The 26320-nt window shown below is 43.8% G+C and overlaps 1 protein-coding gene across 1 annotated transcript; it reads right to left on the bottom strand.

Annotated features, from left to right (window-relative positions):
- Positions 1-13771: 13771 nt before the first annotated feature.
- Positions 13772-25821, bottom strand: TM2D3 (TM2 domain containing 3). The gene is made up of 6 exons (XM_073586936.1): positions 25556-25821; positions 22341-22433; positions 20370-20527; positions 19981-20161; positions 18960-19035; positions 13772-14056 (listed from the first exon to the last, which is right to left on the bottom strand). The coding sequence occupies exons 1-6, from the start codon at positions 25632-25634 to the stop codon at positions 13891-13893; spliced, it is 753 nt and encodes a 250-aa protein (XP_073443037.1). The 5' UTR covers positions 25635-25821; the 3' UTR covers positions 13772-13890.
- Between the last annotated feature and the right edge of the window lie 499 nt (positions 25822-26320).

Below are 26320 nucleotides of genomic sequence, written 5' to 3'. Positions count from 1 at the left end.
GGCAAGGGTCATAGTCATCGCCCCGTTCTGGCCCAGAAGAGCATGGTTTTCGAACCTCAGGATCATGTCGGTAGACGATCCTTGGGTTCTCCCGAACATCCCGGACCTTCTGTCCCAGGGCCTGGTCTTCCACCCTCAGGTGGCTGGCCTACATCTCACGGCGTGGAATTTGAGCGGTCACTGCTAGAAAGTAAAGGCTTCTCCCCAGACCTAATTGACACTCTACTAAAAAGTAGGAAAGTGGTGACAACTAAGATTTACGTCAGAATTTGGAAAAGGTTCCTCGAAAGCTCAAATATAAATACTGGTGATTCCGTCCCCATAGGCCAGATCTTGGAATTTTTACAAAAAGGGCTGGACTTGGGTCTCTCCACCAGTACCCTTAAAGTACAGGTATCCGCCTTAGGGGCCCTCTTTAGCTGCAACATCGCGGCTAATTATTGGGTCAAAAGATTTATCAAAGCAGCGAGTAGATCCAGACCAATAGTAAAGAATAGACTCACGCCATGGGATTTGAACCTAGTCCTCACAGCTATGACATAAGCGCCATTTGAACCCATCTCGTCAGCCTCTATTAGGAGCCTGTCCCTCAAAATAGCTTTCCTAATAGCCATAACGTCAGCCCGTAGGGTAAGCGACATTCAGGCATTGTCTAGGCGCCCACCTTTTCTTCAGGTAAAAGAGGATAGGGTAATACTTAGACCCGACCCAGCGTATTTACCAAAAGTAGCCTCCAGCTTTCATAGGTCGCAGGAAATAGTCCTTCCATCCTTCCTCCCTAAACCAACTAATGAGAAAGAGGAGAAGCTACACACTTTAGATGTTAGGAGATGCCTCTTGGAGTATCTAGCGGCTACCGATCCCTGGAAGAAAGACAATGCCCTCTTTGTCTCCTACCAAGGCCCTAGGAAAGGTCTTAGGGTGTCCAAAAGTACACTAGCCAGGTGGATTAGAGAAGCAATCTCGTTAGCTTATGCCTCAAAAGGTAGAATAGCTCCGGAGAAATTGAAGGCGCATTCCACCAGAGCCGTGGCGACCTCGTGGGCCGAGAGATCGGAAGTCTCCATCGACCAGATTTGTAAGGCGGCCACTTGGTCCTCTCCGAGCACTTTTTATAGTCATTATAGACTAGACTTGGGTGCCTCTGCAGACCTCTCCTTCGGTATCAGGGTTCTGCAGGCTGTAGTCCCCCCCTAAAGTAGTGATTACTCTCTGTAATTCTCTCAGGTGGTGCTGTCATGGACGACCGAATAAAGTCTTAGTTACTCACCGGTTAACGGTATTTTTCGGAGTCCATGACAGCACCCATAGATTCCCTTCCCTTAGTTAATTTGGGTGTGCACGTCTTCCCTTTGTACATATCCACGGGTGATATATTAATATTGTTGTACATATAATCATGCATTAACCTTGGAGGTCCTCTTTTTATACTCTGTAATCCAACTGATGCGTGGGAGAGGTGCCGCCCTTTTGTATCTGTAGGTTTTCCTGTTCCTAAGAAGGGCGTATCCCCTCTCTCAGGTGGTGCTGTCATGGACTCCGAAAAATACCGTTAACCGGTGAGTAACTAAGACTTTTCAGTTGTTTCACACTTTAATTATATAATTCCACATGTGTTAATTCATTGTTTTGATGCCTTCAGAATGAATCTACAATTTTCATTGTCATGAAAATAAAGAAAACTCTTTGAATGAGGTGTTTCCAAACTTTGGTCTGTACCGTATACATGTACATGTATACAGTGTATTAAATATTTACAATTTATTACAGTTTTTTGTGTTCTAAAGTTGTATTCCAATAAATAGATATTATGTTCTTTCTAAATATCTTGATTATTGGATCATAGAAATGATTAAATGTCTAATGTTCAAATTGTACTACAATACATTTTTCACTTAAATATAAGCAATATGTGTGGGAGTCGTAGTCGGAGTTGGAGTCGGTGTAAGGGAAATTGAGGAGTCGGAGTCGCAGGTTGGGCTTACCGACTCCACAGACCTGCTTGATTACACACAGGTGGATTATATTTATCATCATTAGTCATTTAGGAGAACATTGGATCATTCAGAGATCCACAATGAACTTCTAGCGTGAGTTTGCTGCACACAGAGTAAAGGGGCCGAATAATATTGCACGCCCCACTTTTCAGTTTTTGACTTTCCACAGAAATTTAAATATACCAATAAATTTCATTCAACTTCACAATTGTGTTCCATTTGTTGTTGATTCTTCACCAAAAATTTACATTTAGTATCTTTATGTTTGAATCATGATAAGTGGGAAAAGGCTGAAAAGTTTCAGGGGGCCGAATACTTACGCAAGGCACTGTACATAGCGGCAGGTGCTCCAGGAATGGGGACTATAAAGGGCGCTGTATACACAGAGCAGGTCGCAAATGACTCCAGCACAAGTAACATCACTGGTGCTATGGGGGCCAGTCTCTGTAATGGGGGCACTCATAGTTTTGGTCCTATATAACACACTACCTGAAAGACTGAAGACCGGATCACAGCGACGCAGAATACAGGAGACATAGAAAAACAGGAATTAAAAAAGTGGCACTCACCAGAATGAAGTCCAAATTTTATTAGTCAAAAGATGTTAAAACATTATAGGCAGGCGGGGGGCTGAGAAGTGTGGCGACGACGGCTGTTTCGCTCTGTATTGCGCTTCTACGGGTCACCCTGAACCTTAGCGCTAGTATGTCCTTCCCAGGAACACGTAGGACCCACATCAAGTGTGCAAAATTGCAAAAAAACTTTATGCATACATTAACAGCACAATCTGTATATATGTAAATGAATACCAATAAAAACAATAAAACAGGCTGTACCGTATATGTGCAGTGATCACTGAATAGTAAGCTTTGGGGTAGGTGACCAGGCTGCAAGTAGGTGATTTATAAAAATTGAAGTATGGAGATCAGCCTAATTTGCCCACCCTGCCATCATAGCCATCATAGCATATGTGCCAATATGTATCCAGTTACTCGTTAAAAACATCAAAACAGTGAAAAAACACTGTACACTAACGAAGTAGGCCCACTCACTGATTCCAAGATTGTAGACACCTGTGATGCTAATTAGTGGACACACCTTGATTTAAAATGTCCCTTTTGTCACATTATTTTCAGGGGTACCATCATTTCTGTCCAGGCCTATTTTATGAGTTTTTTTTTTTTTTTTCAATTCTGTGGAAGCATGGTTGAAAAGCAATGTCTGACATTCATTTTTACACATTTTTGATTTATTACTTTTGTCAGATTCAAGTTATTTCTGTGACCATTGTGGGTTTTTCTGTCATTAAGTGAGGGGTGCCAACAATTTTGACCGTGTGTGTGTGTGTGTGTGTATATATATATCTCTCTATCTCTATACACACACACAGTATATATACACTATATATATATATATATATACACATATATATATATATATATACACACACACGCACCATATCTATAATATAACGGGCTAAGCGTCACTCTGTCTGAAGCCTCTATAGACTGCGCAAGCGCAACGCGCCTGCGCAGTCTTACTCCAGACAGTGACGCAGACCCCCAAGAGATCGCGGTATGTGTAAGCACTGAACGCATACCGCGATCTCTGCAACACCTTACCGAGCTGGTGTTGCTGTTGCCGCGGGGTCTTGCGCCTTCATGTGACGTCAGGAGAGAGCGGGTTATGGCGCATGCGCAGTCCACGCTTACCGCCGCCATTTTGTAGAAGACACACTGCAGTGTGTCTTCAGGAACATGGCGGTGGAAAGCGCGGACTGCACAGGCGCCGATTCATGTCTGCAGTGGGCGTGTTGTGGTGCCGGACTCGGCGTCTGCGCAGTCCTCGCTTTCCGCCGCCATGTTCTTGAAGACACACTGCAGTGTATCTTCTCATTCAAAGAGTTTTCTTTATTTTCATCACTATGAAAATTGTAGATTCACTCTGAAGGCATCAAAACTATGAATTAACACATGTGGAATTATATAATTATCAAAAAAGTGTGAAACAACTGAAAATGTCAAGTTTCTCCTGAATTCACCGATAGCCCATATGTCGTCGAAAACTACTTTTTAGGCACAGTGCAAAGCTCAGAAGGGAAGAAACTCCATAATTCAGTGCTGATTTTGCTGGACTTGTTTGAGGGTGCCATATTACATTGGCAGAACCCCTGACGTGCCAACACAGCAGAACCCACCATATGTGACCCCATTTAACAAACTAAACCTCTCAAAGAATGAATCTAAGGGTGCAGTGATTATATTGACACCACAGGTGTCACAGACTTTTATACCATTGAGCAGTGAAGATTAAATAATTTAATTTTTACCACCAAGATTGTGTGTAAGGCTAGTTTCATACTAGCTTTCTCAGGCGCAGCGCAGGGCCGCCGCTAAGCCCCGCCCCCTCCGGTCAGTTCCTCCTCTGATCGCATGATGCTGCATGCGAATAGCGTACCCAATATTTAGCGTTGGGTACGCTGGTCGTGCGCTAGTATGATTGTGCTGGCGCTGCGCCCAGTACACAAAAATGCAACACAGCGCGCTTTTGTGCACTGGGCGCAGCGCCAGCAAAATCATACCAGCGCACGACCAGCGTACCCAACACTAAATATAGGGTACGCTGATTGCATGCAGCGTAATGCGATCAGAGGAGGAACTGACCAGAGGGGGCGCGGGGCTTACCGGCGGCTCTGCGCTGCGCCCGAGAACGCTAGTGTGAAACTAGCCTTAGCCACAAGTTTTACATTTTCATACTGGGAAATGGGTACAAATTGTAACAAAGTTTGTCCCATAATTTCTACTGAATGTGGCAATACTCCATATGTGGCTGTACAGTACTACTTAGCCATACAGAGAGACTCGGGAAGGACAGAGCGCTATTTGCCTCCTGGAACGCAGATTTTCCTAGAATAGTTTGCAGATTCCATATACAGAGCCCCTAAGTGCTAGAAAAGCTGAATCCCCCCTCAAGTGACCCCATTTTGGAAATTATAACCATTTGGGAATTTATCTACAAGTGTAGGGACGATTTTGACTCCATGGGCGCTTTCCAGAAACAAGCAGCAGTGGATATTGCTGAGTGAGAATTGCAAACTTCCGCTGTAGTGACCAGTACATTATGCCCATTTTCCACGTCTACTGTACATCAGCACAATTTTTCAAATTTTTTTTAAGGAATTTATAAGGGTTAAAAGTTGGCCAGCGATTTCTCATTTTTGCAACAAAATTTGCAAAACAATTTTTTTATGCACATCATATTTGAAGTGACTTTGAGGAGCCTTTATGACAGAAAGAAGTGACACCATTCTAAAAATGCACCCCTCAAGGTGTTAAAAACTTCACTAGAATTAATGGAATGTGGAAGGAAATAATGAATATTTAAACCTTAAGCCATTATAGATGAGGTTCCCATCATCACTCAGTATAATTCAAATAGCCATATTTTCAGAAAAATTGTAAACAAACACTGGGGTATTTTGAAAAATGATAAAATCATAGGGGAAGCTTTACCAGCTCGCCCTAGGTTTGTTTTTAGAAGGGCAAACAATTTGAGTAACCTGGTAGCCCCCTCTATTTCCACACCAACACCAGGCCCCAATTCTCATATATATCAGCAACTAAATGGTTTTTTTCCCTGCAAAAAATGCGCATCTTGCAAAAAATTAGGCAGTAAAAAACAACTTTCGATTGTGAATAAGTCCATGGAGATTCAGATCCGTGATTTCATCACCTGTGACACGAAGGGGGTGATATATTGTATCACATGTCCATGTGACAAATTATATATAGGAAGAACGATACGTCCCCTAAATGTTAGAATTGGGGAACATTTACGAAATATCTGTAATAAATTCACAGGTCACCCCCTTTCTAATCATTATCTCACACATCATGGGAGCTCTCTAAGGGACACTAAGGTGACTGGGATTCAAATTGTTAAAAGAAGCATGAGGAAAGGCAATTTTATCCACCAAATGTCCAGGGGGGAAAGTAAATGGATATTTGAATTAAATACTCTGATCCCGAATGGTCTAAACAGCGAAATTGAGCTATTTGCTTTTAATGCATAATATGATGTTTTGCCATTAGAGGATATATACTGGAGGCTATATAAGGGTTATTCTTGTTCCAGGGGGCCATCCCTGAAGGAATCAGTGAATTCCGTAACGCGTAGGATCTACCATTGTATTCTGGCCCTTTCAACGCCTCATAGCGTTTTTTCTGCCTGTCACGTGACTTCCCACGTGACTGTGACGTCACGCAAGGTCCTTCAGCGTTCTTGGACCTTGCAGGCATGTTTTTGTAAGCGGCGGCTGGTATCTTTACAACCTGCCGGTACATACCTCCAGCTGCACGCCAGTCACCGGCCGGGACGGCGGTATGCTAGGAGATAGCACCCTTTAACTCCAGTAATTCTATACATCGCTGTGCCGGGGAGTATCTCTGGGAAGGACCCGGACTTCTGTTTCTTCTGGCTCGCCACATTAAGCTTCAGTAAAGGTAACAGACCTCCCCACAAGATATCTCCTTTCCATTTCTGGTTTTCTAATCAGGACACATCCTATTAGCGCAAGTTTGCTTAAGGTTTATTTATTATTATCTTTATAGAGACAATTTGAGTGGTGTGTTGTCCTAATACTTGCTGCTGTGTGTTCTGTAGTTGCACGCTTTTGCGCCATTGGTGTATATATATATACTGTATATATACACAATAATGAATATTTAACTTTGTTTTCACAAAAATGTTACATTAAACCCAATTATTTTTTTTATTTTCACAACAAAACATGTTGTACAATTTCTCCTGAGCACACCGATACCCCATATGTGGGTGAAAACCACTGTTTGGGCACACAGCAGAGCTCGGAAGGGAATTCCGCACAATTTGACTTTTATAATGCAAATTTGCTAAATAATTAGGAGGACGCCATTTCGCGTTTCAAGCGCCTCTGATGTGCCTAGACAGTGGAAACCCCCAGCAAGTGATACCATTTTGGAAACTAGACCCCTTAGGGAACTTATCTAGATGTGTATTAAGCACCTTGAACCCACAGACGTTTATAACGTTGAGCGGTGAAAATAAAAAATCAAATTTTTCCCACAAAAATGTGTTTAACCCCAAATTTTGCTTTTTCATAAAGGTAACAGGAGAAAATGGACCCCAAAACTTGTTGTGCAATTTCTTTTGATTACACGGATATATCATATCTGGATGAAAACTACTTTTGAGGCACAGTGCAAAGCTCAAAAGGGAAGCAATGACATATTGAAGTTCAGATTTAGTTGGACTGGTTTAAGGGTGCCATGACTCAGTGGCAACGCCCCTGAATAGAGATGGGTGAACTCGAACGGTAAAGATCAGCAAAAAGAAGGATGTGGCACATCAAAATGAAGAGGTGCGTTTTTTGCACCGGAAACGTGTCAGGTTTTGCATGGTTTTTAATTATGGCTTGAGTGCCGAATAAAGTTTTTTTATCTTCATTTTGGTGTGCCACATCCTCCTTTTTGCTCCTATGCAATGCTGTGCTTTCCAGCCTTTGTGTGCACCCACCTGCTCTGCTGATTTGGTTCAAACCTATGTGGTTTCATTCTGGATCCCGTGGAAGCTCCTACACTCTTTTCTCCTGCACGGTAAAGTTGAGCATTCGTACCGAACATCTACTGCTCGGGGATGGACCACAAACATGGACATCACTAGGAAGTCTGTGTTACTGTTTGGATTTGGCCCCCCCAAATACCGGATGTTTGATGCGCTGTCATGTGTATGACAGCACGGCAAACACTGCTTCTTATTGGCGATGAAATTATTACTGCCGGTCACACTGCCGCAGTTCCCACACTGTCAAATGAAAGTGTGAGCCAGCAGCTGTTATCAGAGGTAAAAAGTTTACCTCCAATCACTGTCAGCTGATGGGACTACTGCTTCCATCAGCCTACGTCTGCTTCCGCTAATAACAGCGAAAGCAGGAGCAGCTGACAGGAGTATTGATCAGCCATTATCAGAAAACAGGTGAATTTTATTGATTATCATAAAATTGCTGCTATATGTGTTGTGCTGCTAGTGCTATTTTTGCATTGAACATATTTGTTCATAATTTTATGATAATCAATAAAAGTTATTTTTCAAGTAATCAAAACTTCCTGTGGATCCTGCTTATCTCTTCCGAGGCTGCTCAGCCCAGTCCGTGCAGGATTAGGCACTTGGAACTACAGCAAATATGGGTGAGCTGATGAACTTTATATTTTTTCTATTCATCAGCCATGCCCCTGTATTTTTGATAACCAGCCAGGCAAGACACAGTTGGGGGCTGCAACCCTCAGCTGTCAGTTAGCAAGGCTGGTTATCAAGAATAGAGGGTTCCCCATACTTTTTTTTTTTAATTTAAATAATTTAATTGAAAATGGCATGAAGTTCCTCCCCATTTCTTGACAACCAGCCTTGCTAAAGCAGACAACTGGGGGCTGGAATTCTCAGGCTGGTAAGGGGCCATGGATATTGCCACCCTCGCCTAAAAATAGCAGCCCGCAGCCGCCCCAGAAAAGGCACATCTTTTAGATGTGCCAATTCTAGCGCTTTGCCCAGCTCTTCCCACTTGCCCTGTAGCAGTGGTGAGGTTCATATTTGTGGGGTTGATGTCACCTTTGTACTGTCTGGTCTGGCTTAGTAATGGAGGCATCTATAAGACACCTATCTATTACTAATCCTATAGAGCTATTGTAAATAAACACAGTGAGAATAAAGTATTTTATTTGAAATTAAAACAAAACACACTTTTCCTTTTTTTATTTAAAAATAACAAACACAGTTATACTCACCTAACGCCCATTCCATTGAATACCTCATCTCCTGTAATAAAAAACATTATCCCTCACCGGTCCGTCTTTCTGTCCCACGCCGTAATCCATGTCTGGGGAGTAATAGTTTTCAACCTGGACGGTGCTAAGATGCGACCTTCCAGGCTGAGAACCACTGGTGAATGAGCTTTTGCCAGCGCAGCATCAGAGAGCAGCGGTGACCTCATTGAGGTTACCCCTAGTCACTGAGGCTGCGTTCCCAGCCGGGCCAGTGAACTGCAGTAACTTCCCTCCAGTGCCTTCACCGCTAGCTCAGTGAAAAAAAAGTCTCATTGTGCAAAGGCGAGTTCACCGCAGTTCCCTGTGAGAATTTAATTGTGGTGAATTTGAACTGCATATTTTGGGATGGATGTATTTGAATAACTATCTCTAAAGAGGATTTTAAACATTTGTTCAGTTGCAAACATGTAGGAGGTTCATGCTGATTTGGTCTTCCATTCTCGAAGACTCCACGCATGAAAATAGGAAAAGATATAAATAACCTTTAGGAAGTACATATCTTCAGACACCTGACGAAGGCTATACTAGTCAAAACATTTTGTGTTTAATTCTTTTTATTATATTTTATGAATGATAGCTGTGGTACTCCTAGCACACCGCTCAAATATCAACAGAAGTTTTTTTTTTAGCACTAAAACTTTGTTCTTTATCATTTATGATATCTTGTTGATTGATTTTGGATTTTCCTTCTTTGAAACAGAAGTGCCCTCCAGGATTTCCAATCATAAATTTTTTCACATGGGAAGGAATTTCTTTGGAAAGGCAACTGTCATGGTCACGTGTCTCTGGACGCAGCGGTTACCGCAAGGCAAACCCAACACACGTGACCCTGGATACACCGCCTCCAGTGGGGCGCATTTAAATAATAAAACGCGCAGGTGGATACGCCGCCTCCACCTGGCGAATTTAGGTATTACACGTTAATAAACATTCTGGAAACCCCGCCTCCAGTACGGCGAATTTAAATAATAAGGGGGACCTGGGAAACATTAACAGTGGTGGGCCCTGCGATAGGGAAAAGGGAATTGGAGACCTCCTGAACTCCCCTGAGCCAGCGTCCCTGCACTCCTAACGTTCCCTATGCCGGTTTCGCACCGGGCGCCGCACGCGTACCTCAACGCCCTAGCTCGCCCTGACCCTAAACCCTCACTAGGGAATAGGTCGGTGCGGAGACTAATCCCACCACTGCACTAACAACACACATGAGGAAAGAAGACAATACAGGGGAAACACCACTTAGCTTTGCTCTGTTGCGTACGCTCCTAGCAACAGAGCCCACCACCTGCGTGCATCTTCTCCTCCACCTGGATCCATCACCATAACAGGATCCTGCACCATAGTGCTGCCTAGGAGCAGAGTCCACCACCAGTTGCTGCAGCTTAATAACAGAGTCCCAAGGATGAGTTCAGCTTCTGCCACGAAGTCAAGCATGCTTGAGCCCAGCTCAGCAGCCAAGTCCCACATGGTGAGTGCCACTCTCCATAGTAGCCACTCCACCAGACTATGCAGACACTTCCCGCTGACACCATCACTGCGACTCCACCACGCCATGCCAGCCCTTTGTCCAGACACCATAGCTGAAACACGTCCCCCCTGGCTAAGCTGCGCAGGACTCCTCACCAGCTCCATCCTTCCTCCAGGCTCTCCCCTCAGAGTGAAAACAATCTCAATATCACAGGCAGTGATTGCACACCCCTAGCACACCTTTATAGGGTGTCACACCTGATCCATAATTGAGTGCACAAAACCCTAAAGTGCAATACCACTAACCACCATCGGGGACAGTCAAGACACCTTGGAACTTTCCAAAGTAAAAAAAGTTCACCCAGTGCAATTTAAAACTGTCAGATCATGACAGCAACATGCTTGTGAATGAATCCGTTTGTTACGAAAGTGGCGCCTTCTTTAAATCAGTATACACTCACTACATGTAGATAATGCTCTCCTTTGCAGAGCTTGAATAGGTAACCTTGTAAAAACAATTGACGTTGCAATTTACTTGTTAATGGGAATCTGTCATCACGATTTAGTATGTTAAAATAAAAGTATAACCATAATGGCACTAATGTACTGATATATACTGTATAAGAAATCAGCATCTTGGTTCTGGTTTAATTCCCATTACAAATTTTGGTGCAATATCCTTATTTCTCTTGTAACTGGGGCTAGTAATTTAGTCCCTGTTACAGGAGAAAATCAGTCTCTCAGCTGAATAGCAGAGCTGTCTGGATCTCCTAGGATCCAGCAATTTCATGACTGCTATGTCAGGATGAGAAAGCTCCATTAGCACCTCCTATTAAGTTGAAGTCAGACGGTCATATAAGTCAGAACGAGATGGGAACGCAATACTAGGACTGGCCAGTGACTCTCCCGACCCGAGCCTGACAGCTGCATAGAAATAAATGCATGCCAGTCCATGAACTGCGTTCCGTTATCGGTTGGATTTATACTGCTTTCTGACCATGCCCCTACTCTGTACACAGCGCTTGTTCAGCATTGTGTATACAGTGATCAGGAAGGCAGACGTTCCCTGCCTTATCTATGGTGAGCCCGAGTGTGTCTGAGAGCTGGTTCCCCGCTGTACAATCGCATGATACAATTCTACTATGCAGAGTCCAACAGAAAGAAACAGATTTGGCACCGCTGCACCACCATAGTCTCTTAGTAAAGTCTAAAGAGACAACTCACACAATAAATGAACGCCATATACCCACATGGAACGGGTGCTCAATCCTACGGAAATATACAAAACCCAAATGCGCAAAAAGAGGAGAAAGGATGGCACTCACCGTTCCAAAAGTAGAAATCTTTATTCAAGGATAAAAATGCATAGGCTCGGGAGCAATGCAGAGAGTGTGGACAACGGCCGTTTCGCGCTCCTGCGCTTCAATGGCTTGTTTCTACTTTTGGAATGGTGAGGGCCATTCTTTCTCCTCTTTTTGCTCTATTCTACTATGCAATAATGTTTTAGAACGTCACTTGAGTACAGCACGAACAACCTGGACGTTGAACGTTTATTGTCTTGGGGATCAAGAAGTAGTTAAACTCTCCATTCTCAAAAGCAGATGGATTTACCATACATTGTAATGTCTACTGCTCATTACTAGCAACTTCACGTTTCTTGTAACCTAGGCAAGGAGCACAGGCTTTCTGCTTTAAAAGTTGCAAGAGGCGCCCCAAGCGCAAAGCTTCCGCGCATCAGAATGGGCATGGCTCGGGCAAGTAAAACTATCAGAAGCAAATTTAAAGGCAGGAAACCTTCTGAAATTAAAAAATGTTTAACATAGTGCTCATACACTAGAAATAGGGCTCAAATGCAGTGTGTATGGAGCCTCACTGTTTCCCCCATGCACGCTAAACCATGCACGCTAAAACCATCAAGGAGTTAGTACGGCTGTCACACTTACCTTAACAAGAGAAATACAGATCACCTCCTACTGGTGGTAACAGGTATCAGACTTAAGAGCCCAAAACATTGTATAAAAAAAGCCAAAAAAAACATGTATACAGAAAATATCCCAAGTCATACATGCAGCTGCATAGTGAATGCTATGATGCTATGTACATTCATAGCCTAAAGTGTTGGCACCCTTGACAATGTTCCAGAAAATGAAGTATGGTATTTCTCCCAGAAAATTTTGTATTTATTGGAACACCACAGACAAAAATTAGAAAAAAAAAAAAAGGCAAATTACATAACTTCATACAAAATCCCAAAAATGGGCAGGACATGACTGTTGGCACCCTCAACCCCCTTTATAATAAATAACTGACATCAATCACTTCCTATAATCACCAACAAGCTTCTTACACGTCCCAACTTGAATTTTGGACCACTCTTCTTTTGCAAACTGTTCCAGGTCTCTCATATTCGAAGGCCAACTTTTCCCAACATCAATTTTAAGATCTCTCCACAGATATTCAAGCAGATTTAGAGCTGGACTCATTGCTGGCCACTTCAGAGCTCTCCAGTGCTTTCTTTCCATCTATTTTTAGGTGCTTCTTGAAGTATGGTTGAAGTCATTGTCCTGCTAGAAGAACCATGACCTAGGACACAAACCCAGCTTTCTGCCACTGGACACTACATAGAGACCCAATCCTTGGGTGATCTTCAGATTTCAGGATGCCTTGCACACAGTCAAGGTACCCAGTGCCAGAGGCAGAAAATCAACCCCAAAACATATTTGAACCTCCACCATATTTGACTTTGATACTGTGTTCTTTTCTTTATAGGCCTCATTCTGTTTTCGATAAACCGTAGAATGATGTGCTTTACCAAAAAGCTTTCTTTTGGTCTGATTTGTCCACAAGACACTTTTACAGAAAGATTTTGGTTTACTCATGTACATTTTGGCTAACTGCAGTCTACCTTTTTTTTACATCTGTGGGTCTCCTGCCATAGCGTCTCATTTCATTCAAATGTCGATGCATAGTTTGCACTGATATGGATGCACCCTGAGCCTGCAGGACACCTCAAATTTCTTTGGATCTTGATTGGGGCTTATTATTCACCATCCGGACTGTCATGTGTTGCAACTGGTCATCAATTTTTCTCTGTTGTCCACATCAATGAAGATTAGCTACAGTGCCATGGGTTGAAAAAGTCTTGATTATGTGGACCACTTTGAGAGTTGTGTGTGAAATTATTTCCAATTTGCCTTTTTTTTTCCTCTTTTTTGTGTTGTTTCCATACACAACAAACAAGTGCATTAACAAAACATGTGTAAGTGCAATAATTTTCTGGGAGAAATACTTTATTTTCTGGAACAATTTCAAGAGTGCCAAGACTTTCAGCCATGACTGTATATTACAGTATAGCAGATGTACACCAGGAAAGAAAACATTTTTTTCATAGATTAAAAAAAACTATACAATAAAGATTACAGTGATGGATAAAATTGCTTGAGAAAGCCAACCTTAGGAAAAGGTAGATTTAGTACAGATACTGTACATTACAGAAAAATATACAAACTGAACAAGCAGAAGCTCAAATGTTCTGAAAAGCCAAGGCTTGCTCTCCTGATGGCAGGGCTCCATTAGATATATAGTGACCCATCGGCTGGTCCTACATATCCCACACAAATTAGAAACACATCAATCAGTGTCCAAATTCCAAGCCCTCCAAAACTGAAGAGCTTTCCGAGTCCTTCTCTCCACTGGCCCAAGTAAAACCGGTCAGCCCCAAAGCCTCCGAGAGTGATGCTGGAAAGAGAACAAAAGAGATATTTCACATCACTACACACCAGAAACTCATATGCCATGCACTGTGGGGTCTGCTGAGCAACAGGGTCACTGTGTCAGTGAACCTACTGTATGACCATGTCAGTGAAAGCTGAAAGAAACATCGGTCAAGTAACTGCTATAAGAACATTTTATGAACTAATCAGAGCTCCGCCACCTCCAGCAGTCCCATAGACATGGGAGTGGAAGGGTGCATGCGTGACCACTGCTCTATTTATAGAAGCATAGAATGTTAGAATTGGAAGTGACCTCCAGGGTCATTGAGTCCAGCCCCCTGCACAATGGAGGCTTCACTAAGCGATCCCAGAAAGATGTCTGTCCAGACTGTTTGAAGACTTCCATTGACGCAGAACTCATCACCTCTCGTGGCAGCCTGTTCCACTCATTGGTCACCCTCACTGTCAAAAAGTTTTTTTTAATATCTAATATGTATCTTCTCCCTTTCAGTTTCATCCCATTGCTTCTTGTGTTTCCATGTGCAAATGAGATTAAGGATGATCCCTCTAAACTGTGACATCCCTTCAGATATTTGTAGACAGCTATTAAGTCTCCTCTTAGCCTGTTTTTTGCAAGCTAAACATTCCCAGATTCTTTAACTGATCCTCGTATGACATTTTTTACATCCAAAAGGGATAGGGGCAATATATTTGGAGAGGGAGATTATAGATTTTTCACCAGCCACTTAGCCAAACCCAGCTGTGTGACAGCACCTCCATATTAAATGTAAGATGTTGTGCACCTTTGTCTGCAGTATGGGAGCACAGTATCCTAGCATAGAAGAAAGTAGTGCACTGAAGCAGTCACGCTTATGGGGGTACTGCACCAGGGTCTACTCTCATCAGCCTGCAAGTATAAATAACTAGAGAGGAGGGAATTGAATTGCAGGACCAGTTCAGCAGCCAGGTCAATATTCCATGCCAACAGACAGAAGCCCTACGAACCACTTTCTACTTGCTGACACCTCCAGCTCCTCTTGATTAGCCAGCCTGATGAAACGTCATCGTTGTGGTGTGACTTTACATGTCATGGTGCATAAGACAAATATCAAAATAGAATCCAGAGGATCCAGGGATGCCCAAAAGGTGGTTTGCAGGGCTCCTATACTGAAGTTATGGAAGAGTGACCTGGCCGCTGGACCAGGGTCCTGTAAATCGATTTGCTCATTGCTACCAACAACTGCAACATTTGTGGTCCACAACACTAAATATTACCAAAAATCTTCCCAGAGGAACTTACTCAAACTTTCACTTTGGAAAAGGAGCTACTTCTTTATTCGGTCTCCCATGAGCGCACCATGAGAGAGGGGTCCACCCTTCAGGGATAGGAAACCTACAGATACAAAAGGGCAGCACCTCTCCCACGCATCAGTTGGTGTCCTGCCCCTGATGGAAATGCTTTCCTACAGATACCTGTTAGGATTCAATGGATTCCAGGCCCAGCCGATCGGCTCAGGTAGCGTGGGTACCCTGCCAAGCAGCCACTAGGGTAGGGTACTTTACTCAGACTTGCTGCCCCCCCACGCCTAACTTCGACGCAATCTTAAAGGAAATTAGAGCAGAAGTGAGGGAATCCATAAAAGTCCCTAGCCCAGGGAGAAAGTTCCAGGAGGAAGGGGAGAACGTATATCAAGCTCTCCAAATTCAGAGTCCTCTATTGACTATATAGAGAATGAGGATGGAGCGCCCCGTGGGGCCTGGGGGTACTCGGTACCGGGCCCGTCGACTTCCATGGGGGACGGTGTCACGGCGGCGGCGACCCGGTCCGTGGCCCAGAGGCGTCCAGTACTAAACATAGGGAAAAGTTGTGGGGTATTTATGTGGTAAAAATGAAAATAAAGTATTAGATGGAGAAATACGTGACTGTGGTAATCTGGTCAGAGTGGACAATGTCCACTCTGGGGCGCTTTTGGTGGCTACTGAACATTAAAAAAAAAAAAAATAATCTCAGCTACAACCCTTAAAGGTGCAGCAGTTTCTGTGTCTCATTCTTGACTTTGAGAGGCAGGAGTGTCGTCTATAGCCTGATAAGTTGATTCACCTTCGGTAAACCTGGGTGTTCACCACAGACGCTAGCTCTACTGGATAGGGGGCACACATGGGGGAGGTCATAGTCCAGGGCCTATGGGATGAGCAGGGTCATCACGTAAGGATCCACTCCGACAATCAGGTGGCGGTGGCCTACATCAATCACCAAGGTGGGACTAGATCCAGACCCCTAATGGAAGTGACAGAACGGCTGTTTCAAATAGCAGAACAGCATTTTTTATCTTTGGCAGCTCTACACATAAAAGGAAAGGGACTACATCAGGGCAGATTTTTTGAGCAACAACCTACTAAGGCAGGGAGAATGGATGCAGAAAAGTGCCATCTTCGGCCAGATTGTGCTGATGTGGGTTCGGCCGGACGTAGACCTCTTTGCCACCAGGAAGAGCAGAAAAGTGAAACAGTTCTGTTCTCTCGACCCCAAAAAGAGTCCTCTGGTGGTGGATGCCTTCTTGATAAAGTGGGACTTTACCGAGTTATGCCTTTTCCCCCCTTAGCCCTTTTGCCTCTAGTGGTGAGGAAAATCAGGGAAGACAGAGCAAGGATTATAGTAATTGCCCCTTTTGGGCCCAGGAGGGCATGGTTCTCATGGCTTAGGACCATGTCGGTCTCCGATCCATGGGTGCTACCAGAACATCCGGTTCTCCTTTCACAGGGTCCAGTCTACCATCCACAAGTGGCGGGGCTTCACCTGACGGCGTTGAATTAGAAAGGTCGTTGCTGAGGGATAGGGAATTCTCCCCCGATTTAATAGCCACTTTCCTAAAGAGCAGGAAGGTAATTCCGACCAGGATCTACACCAGGACCCGGAGGAAATTTCTATCTACCTCAGAATTTAGAGCCAGGGAGAAGGTGTCGATAGATCAAATTTTGGAGTTCATTCAAAATGGGTCTGGAGATGGGTTTTTCCACAAGTACCGTTAAGGTCCAAGTGTTAGCCCTGAGGGCTTTATTTAGCTGTGAAATCGCGGATAATTACTGGGTGGCCAGATTTATTAAAGTGTCAAGCAGATCTAGACCCATTTATAAAGAAAGGATTATGACATGGGACTTGAACTTGGTTCTCACAGCTATGTCGGAGCCCCCATTTGAGGCCATTATCTCAGTTTCAGTGAAGGTGCTCTCCCTTAAATTAGCCTTCTTAGTCGCGTTAACACCAGCACAGAGGGTGAATGATGTCCAGGCTCTTTCTAGATTCCCTCCATATACGCAGTTCCTAGATGACAGGGTGGTGCTTAGACCAGATGCAGATAACTTGCCCAAGGTAGCCTCCAGACTCCACATATTGCAGGAGAAAGTTCTCCCTTCTTTCCTCCCAAATCCTACTAACCAGAAAGAAAAGAAGCTCTATACTTAAGATGTTAGGACATGCCTGATAGAGTACCTATCTGTCACTAACCCTTGGAAGAAGGACAATGACTTGTGTGTTTCCTTCCAGGGCGCCAGGATGGGTCTTAGAGTGTAAAGAGTACTTTAGCTAGGTGGATTAGGGAGGCTATTTCCTTAGTATATACATCGAGTGGCAGGTCGGCACCAGAGGGAGCATTCCACTCGAGCCATGGCAACCTCATGGGCACAGAGAACAGAGGTCTCCATCGACCAGATATGTAAGACAGCTACGTGGTCTTCTCCTTCCACCTTTTATAATCATTATAGGTTGGACATGGGTGCTTCCTCAGATCTCAACTTCGGTATAGGGGTGCTGCAGGCTGTGGTCCCTCTCTAAGGCAATTATTACCTCTCTGTAATTCTCTCGTGTTGATGTCATGGGAGACCGAATAAAGTCTTAGTTACTTATCGGTAACGGTATTTTTCAGAGCCCATGACAGCACCCTTAGATTCACACCCTTCACGTGTGGTTGTGCACTTTTTTCCCTTATAAGTTTTTTACGTGTGTGAAATTGTTCGGTATTAAGAGTATTGTAGATATTTTTGCCATTAACCATGGTGGTCCTCTCGGGCTCTGTAATCTAACTGATGCGTGGGGAAGGTGCCACCCTTTTGTATCTGTAGGTTTCCTGTCCCTGAAGGGCGGATCCCCTCATGGGCTCCGAAAAATACTGTTACCAGTAGGTAACTAAGGCTAGTTTCATACTAGCGTATGGAGGAGCTGCGGAGGGATGCAGACTTCCTCAGTGAAACTCCGCCCCCTGCCGCGCCTCCTCCGGTCAGTTCCGCCTCGGTCGGCATGCCGCCTGTGTACCCTATCTTTGGCATTGGGTACGCAGGTCGTGCCAATATATGCGGATGCCTCTGCATGAGTCGGCATCCGCATACATCAGCACGGCCTGCATACCTAATGCTAAAGATAGGGTACGCAGGCCGCATGCCGATGGAGGCGGAGCTGACTGGAGGAGGTGTGGCAGTGGGCAGAGCCTCACTGAGGAAGTCCGCATCCTTCCGCAGCTCCTACATACGCTAGTGTGAAACTAGCCTAAGACTCCTTTTCAATCCCATGTCCACTCCATTTTACAAATACTAGTCCTCTTATGGTTTAATAATACTACAGAAGGTTTATCAACAACTTGGAAATCAGAAGAACAAATATTTGGTCTCATGGGAAAGGTTATGACTGAAATGAGAAAATCTCTCATTAGGAGCGCGCTGAATGTGCGAGGAAGACAAAACACCGGGTTAGAATGGCCTTGGAAACGGTTATCCAGAACTCCGGAGGAACCATTTACCTTATTCTGGTCTATGCTCTTGTTTTTGTTTGATCAATTTCTTTTTTAGTGTCAATGAGCCCACACAGTAAATTTCTGTCTGCAGTGTATGGCTTACTTCTAGTTTCTTGCTCATGTACATAATGTAGCGAGCCTTACCTGAGGGTTAGGGCAGTGGACCACTTGTAGCCTCCAGTCCAATTACAGTACAGCATCTTGAGAAACACACGGTTACCTGCAGTTTACAGAGTTTCCGATTAGAGAAATGTCAAAACACTATAAATATGTCACTTATAATGATGAGCGAACGTAGTCGGATAACGTTTTATCTGACCATACTCGGGTGTTATCCCAGCATCTGGGAGTGCTCCGATATTATGTTGGGGTTCCTGTATCTGTATGATTTCCGGCTGTTAGACAGTCAACACATGTGGGGATTCCCTAACAAACAGGCAATCCCCACGTGTTGAGCCTGTCGAACAGCCACAAATCATGCAGCCACAGGAACCCAAACATAATATACGAGCACTCCCAGATGCTGGGATAACACCCGAGCATGGTCCGATAAGACACTAGTCATGTATTCTCTTCCATAACGTCTTTACATATCTTATTAAATAAGCTGGTTCTCAGAGCTTCTACATTCCATCACAGGAAATCCACTAATTTAGTTGTAGCACCCACATAGGTAGATGGTCCCTTCTTCAGGCCCTGTCATTAGTATAATGTAATTTATGATATTTCTGTCTGGATCTAATATCCCGTTATCTATGGTAGATACAAAAGCTATGTTTAGGTCTCAGATTGCTACAGCAATCCCATTGGCTCCCTGCGATCGCATTGCAGGGGATATTGGATGGCAGAGGAAGCATTTGTGGCTTTAGGGAGTTAAGCGAGTAACTGCAGACACCAACAATGCTCACTCCCTGCTGTTGTGTCAGTGCTGGCGGCAGGGAGTAAACCGAGCGGGAGCCATGATAGCATGTTCCCGGGTGGAAGATGAATATTGTGAAAAAGCAGTGCACCGACAGAAGCAGCTATTCTTTTGGCGACATTTATCATATATATCCACTATGAAGAAGCTGACTATGTTATATATACACTATATAACTATTATTGATAGACCAAGTTGACAATAGGACCGGGTCTTAGGACACTGCATCTCCTTGTAGACACGTACCCAAGCAGTGGACGTGATCCCTTACAGTACAGGTGGCATTAAACCGCTGCCGAGGACAGGATACAGTCATGCAGATACTAGAATTGGATTTGCTACACTCGTACTCCGACGGAGGGAGCTGCCAGCAAAACTGGCAAGTCATGTTTAATGTGAAGTTTTCTTGTCGCTGATGGTTGTTATCCTGCGTATAAAACAAAAGAAAAAAATAAAAATGTGATAAAAATAAAGCTATTTAACTCCCAAATATCATAGCCATCGTCAGCCGGGAAAAATGCCAGCTCTGTTTCCGAGCGAACAAAGGCGTGGAGCCAACATATGACATAACTGTACGTCATACATCGAGAAGGGGTCAGAAATAACATGGCGTGCACCGAGTCACTATCACTTACCACACACATGACTTGAGGCTTGGCCTTACAGTCATAAGTGACAGGTTTGCCATAGATACAGGAGTGATTGGAGTTACAGGTCATGCAGTCGGCTGGGAGTTTGATGCAGAGCCCATTGCTGGGACATTTGGATAAGTAATCAGGTGTGGCTGTGGTTTCTGAAATAAAATAACATTTTTGTAAAATTATTTACAATGTAATAACAACTAATGAGTATCATCTGAATAAAACTTGGGAATTATTTAGGCCCCTTTAAATATGTCCAATTAGCCAGTTATGTTTTTTCTCCATCCTTAAGGAAACCCGATTCCAAAATTATTCCCATGGGATATTTGAGCATTCCAGAGTTACCACAAACACTTCAGATTGAAAAATGAGGCTCTGTCAGGAAGGTCAAAAACGTTTCATTGGAGGTAAGTGGTCAAATGGCTAAATTATACTGATATTTCCCTACGCTCTATAACCTGCGGCCTACAGATCAAACTGCCAGTTCAATGTGACAGGTCCCTTTAAACAGAAATTTCTAAGCACATGGAGACGCATGAGGATAGAATATGTTACCTGCTTCTGGTGATTATTTGTGGAGCCTAGTGATGAGCGACGTGCTCGGATAAGGTGTTATCTGAGCATGCTTGGGTACTAACCCAGTGACTTTGTTGCGCTCGAATAATATATTTGAATTCCTGCGCCGGCATGTCTCATGGCTGGTCGACAGATACAACACATGCAGGGATTTACTAACAAACTGGCAATCCTCACATGTGTTGCGGCACCGTGGGACATGCCGGTGCGGGGACTCAAACATACTATTCGAGAATGCCAATGTCACTGTTAGGACCCGAGCATGCTCAGGTAACACCTTATCCAAGCATGCTCATCACTAGTGGAGCCTTTACTGCCCAATTTCCATATACAATTTACATATTTTGATCGGGTACAAGGAATACTTGATACAGTATATTCCTACAACAGGTCCCAGTGCGGATCACATGCACAGAGATGGCAAGCCTTATTCTTGGAGACTAGCCTTTAATTGGGTTGATAAAAATATTGTGCTAGAACATTTTTTTGCAGTAAAAAAGAAAATGTCTGACTGGTGAAGAGGATTGCTTGCATGGTCTACTTCCCAAAGTTATCCGGTCAGTGTACGGAAAAGAAACAGTCATCTGCACAGCCCTACTAAATAACTCATTTATTGGTCCGTGTGATGCTTTCCACAGACTGCGCTCAGACCGAAAATGTAGTGGTGTGAATGTCGTCTTCAGCATGGACAAAACTGTGACAATGATTATATCAAGGGAGGTGAGAGGGGAAGACACAGGTCTGAGATTGGAGTGATGCCATCACGGTGGAATGCAAATATACTTTGATATTTTATGCTGCAACCTGTGGATATTAATAAGGATTAGTCTATTAGAGATCAACCCTTCTAACTGTCTCTATGGGCATGCAGGTCATAGGAAGCTGAACGTTCCCTTTCATGCTAAATAATCCCTGGAGGCAGATTCTCATGCAGATCAGTGTGCAGGCCATAGTCTGGAACAGCTCATATACAATAAATATGAGTACTTTTGAGGAATAAGACATCGAAACACAGATATCAAGGTATCACCTTATTATTCAGCTTCCTATGACCTGCATGCCCATATAGATGGCTTAGGCGGGTTGATCCTACTGACAGATTCTCTTTAAAGCAAGCCTTGAGAATCACATCAGAAAATGCATCATTTTATTATTGAGCTGTGTTGCAATCCCTAGCATAGCCCCTTGTCTGGAGTGGCGCTGTCTTGTACGAAAAAGTGCAAAGGGTCATGGTCATTTTATGCATCAATCGGAGTTCTAACTTTCATACGCACACCAATCAGACGTCTACTCATGGAATACAGTGAATTAGGTAACACACTGAAGAGGCTTTTTTTGTTTTGTTTTTAATAGAATAAATAAAGCAGCATCAAAACTGAAATTAATTACCAACGTCTTTGAAGCTTGGGATCATAGTGGAAGATGGAGGTTGGTCTTTTACAGGTTGTGCCGCTGCTTTAAATTGCTCTAAACTCATAGATCCTGGGGACAAAATGACAGATGAATATTAACATACAAAAGAGAATAAAATATGAGCGCTAACTGATTGTGAGCACTACAGCAACAGAGTGTGTCAATGATGACACGATGGAAAGATGTAAGGCATCAAACCCAATCCCAAAATATTAAAGGGAAATTGTCACAAGGTTTTGGCCAATTAATCTGAGAGCAGCATGATGTAAAGACAGTTTTATCAGCAGGAGATCATCACTAGAGGGCTAGTAAACCTGATGCAATGTAGTCCTCTATATTCATCAGCTCTGTATAGCCCCACCCTAAACACTGATTGACAGCTTTCTGCCTATGCAGTGAGTATACAGCTGTCAATCAGAGGTGTGGGCGGGGTTATGAGGCTCAGCATTCAGGGATTTATCAGAGACAGCAAGCAGCCAGTGTTACATAGTAATCAGGGTCTCTGCACCTACATTATGCTGCTCTCAGATGGGGTAGCAAATACCCGGTGACAGATTCCCTTTAAAGAGCATCTTAATATTTAATCATTTTTTATGCACTTTAACTGCCTGTAGATCAGTGGGGGTCCAAATCCTGAGGACCCCACAGATTGCTCAAATACAGCTGAAAAGTGAGCAACTTACGAGGCAGAAGTACACAACCTATGACTTCCTCTTGAATTCACAGTCTGCCGTGCGCTCCCGCCACCTGAGCTGCTCACTTCTCAGCCATCTTTTCAGCAATAAGTGTCTCACATCTTGGACCCCACTGAACTGCAGGCAAGAAAAATGTGTAAGAAAAAAACCCATAAAATAACTGACAAGTGCTTTATTAAGGTGGTCCTGTTTGAAATCTGGAAACTGCAGTAATACATCCATTAGCCATAGTATTAAAGATTAATTCTGTAGCTAAATCTCGTGCTGCTCTGATTCTTAAAGGAATATTCCCCAAAATATCTCCAAATATGTAATGTTCCTACTTCGTGCCACAGTGGACAGGTAGTTAATGTAAAGCCCTGTACTATGGTCTTGCACAGTGCAAGCTCAGGAGCCGAGCCTGCGCTATCCACAGCAGGAGCCAGCTGTTATATACAGCTTGCCTTCCCATGCAACTGCTAGCTCCAATCCAGCGATTGTTACTGCTTGGATCACTATTCACCGGGGCATATAAGTGGTTAGACAGATGGGGGGCGCTCTGCAGCCCCATCAGCCACCCACATCTGTTCTGGTGCTGAAGATGTCATCCCACATGGTCAGCGCCATACAAAATGACCCTGTTACAGATTCTCCTGCCGTCTCTTGGACTGTCACAATTGGCATAAACCACAAACGCCACATATTTTGTAGTTTTGCAGATAGGCTGTACCAGTCTTCTAGCCATAATTCTGGCTGATACTTGCGGCCGCCCACTTCATTAGCCTCGTGTATCACGCACCTTGACGGATGTCTTTATCACTGATCATCTTGGGACATTCACCTTACCAGTTAGAGGTCTTAAAGGCTTTTAAATGGTGTCATTTTTTTTTTTTACTTAGATGCATGCGTTTTTGGCTGTAAAGCATCTTTTGCAATAGGGTCACATCAAAAAGTCTTGCACCGTGTGTCTTCTGCAGCCTGTATGTGGCACGGTACAAAGCAGATAACCTTGATCTGTCATCCTGACAACACAGTCTGTACCACACACATCTCTTGGCCTAAAAAAATTCTCCTAAAACAATTCCTCACTACATCAAAGGTGAATTTTCAACTAGTCACTAATAAGCTTAGAAAACCAGGGGTACAGGACTGGCCATCCGAGGTGACCGATTCACTGTTAACCCCTTACATGTATGGAGCACATTTGATACGGAAGTAAAGAGCAGGCTCAGGAACAGAGATCAAAGAATGGTTACTGTGAAAGCAGCATTTAAGGCACGTGCACCAATCGAGGCACCATCCCACCTCACTCCACGATTATGGGGTGCATATGGCAGCTAGGAGCCTTCCGAAGGCCATATGCCTGACATAGCTACTCCTGTAAAGCCCAGTTTCAGGAGACCATACATAGGGCAAGCGATCAGATGATCGCAGGTTCAAGTTGCCTGGAGTGGGACTTAAGAAAAAGGAACAAGCGAAGTTATGAAAATTTCAATCACCTTTTGTTGGTCTAAATAAAAATAAAGATATTTAAAAAATAAATAAATAAACCATCAGCATTGCTGCATCCATGAAAGTCTAATCTATCACAATCTAAATATTTAAGTGTCTATGATAAACAGTATAAACAAAAAAAAAAACAACATCTGAAGGCCGGAATTGACCTTTTTTGTCTCTGCAGAAAAAATTAAAAAAGAGGTACCGTAATCAAAGCATATTTATAACATGAAAATGGTATAAATAAAAACAAAGCCCTCACACAGCTCAACTAATAGATAATGATTATTATTATTAATAATTTAGAAATAAAATTTGGGAATTTTTCTTCACCAAAAAAAACAAAAAACAAAACAAAAAAACAAAAACAAAACATAAGTTTGGTATTCCTCTAGATGTAATTACAAGGAGTCATGATGCCAGATACTTTTTTTTAAACCACAAAATGACCGTTGCAAAATCAAAACCAGAAAAATAAATGGTGGAATGGCCTTTATTACCCCCGCATTTGTAATTTTTTTTTTTTTTTTACATAAAAAATACAAGCAGTTATATGGTTCTGTAGATGGAATAAAACAACATTATAGATCTTGCAAAACGTGTGAAAAATAATGGCGGTGGCAGGAAGGGGTTAACCCGTTGTACAAAAGACAAACATAAAATACATTACAGCCACAAACTGTGTATTTAAATAAAAAAAACCTTCCCTTAGAGGGGCGGCCCAGTCCTCAATATCAGATCAGCTGTCTGGGCCACCTACAGTTTGTGGACCACCCACTGATCTGCCATAAATGCCCCCCCCCGGGGTACAGTAATGGGGGCGGTCACCACCCCTCTCCAGCCGCAGATACGGCAGCCCCCGATCTTTATGTCAGCATGATGTTATTACTCTCTGCACCAGTCACGGAGACCAGCAGTGCTGACATAACACTATTATTATATCAGTGTATATGAACGACCACCACAGCAGCAGTCACCTCTCACACAAGACGCTTGGTATATGTCTGCCCTGCCACTCACCACGACCGGAGAACACATAGAGCTGCGACAGGAACAAGACTACACGAACCACCAACTTCAGCGGTGACAACGCCGCCATGTTTCTCTGTGCGGCATAACCTCCTCTGTACCGCGCAAGCGCAGCAAAGTGCAGCTGTTCCACCGTGCGTTCCAAACCTCACTGTCACAACCAGCTACGCCCACATAGCCTAGTACGAGTTGTGATTGGTGGATTCGGCGGTGGCACCAATATCCGCAGCTCAAGTCGACTCTCTGCCTGCAAGACCACTCTAGCGCATGCCGCATATGTCGTAGCACTCTCGTACGGTCCCATTCATTTCCGTGGAGTCTGGGAATCTTCATAATTAGGTTAGGAGCGTGGCACCCAGTCCTTCGTATTAAGTGATAATCAGGAATAGCGGGTTGTCCATTAAAAATAAGATAGCCTTGCTGATCTTTGGGTATCAGGGCTGGTGCACGGAACCACGGAGACATTGGGGCTGGTGCACTGCACGCATCCTAGGAGACATTGGGGCTGGTGCACTGCACGCATCCTAGGAGACATTGGGGCTGGTGCACTGCACGCATCCTAGGAGACATTGGGGCTGGCGCACTGCACACATCCCAGGAGACATTGGGGCTGGCGCACTGCACACATCCCAGGAGACATTGGGGCTGGCGCACTGCACACATCCCAGGAGACATTGGGGCTGGTGCACGCATCCCAGGAGACATTGGGGCTGGCGCACGCATCCTAGGAGACATTGGGGCTGGCGCACTGCACAC

This window comes from Dendrobates tinctorius, unplaced genomic scaffold (genome assembly GCF_039654945.1).
Source record: "Dendrobates tinctorius isolate UK_male_01 unplaced genomic scaffold, ASM3965494v1 ptg000097l, whole genome shotgun sequence".
Classification (NCBI taxonomy): domain Eukaryota; kingdom Metazoa; phylum Chordata; class Amphibia; order Anura; family Dendrobatidae; genus Dendrobates; species Dendrobates tinctorius.
Note: the sequence above shows the minus strand (reverse complement) of the source record. Positions and strands in the feature narration are given on the sequence as shown.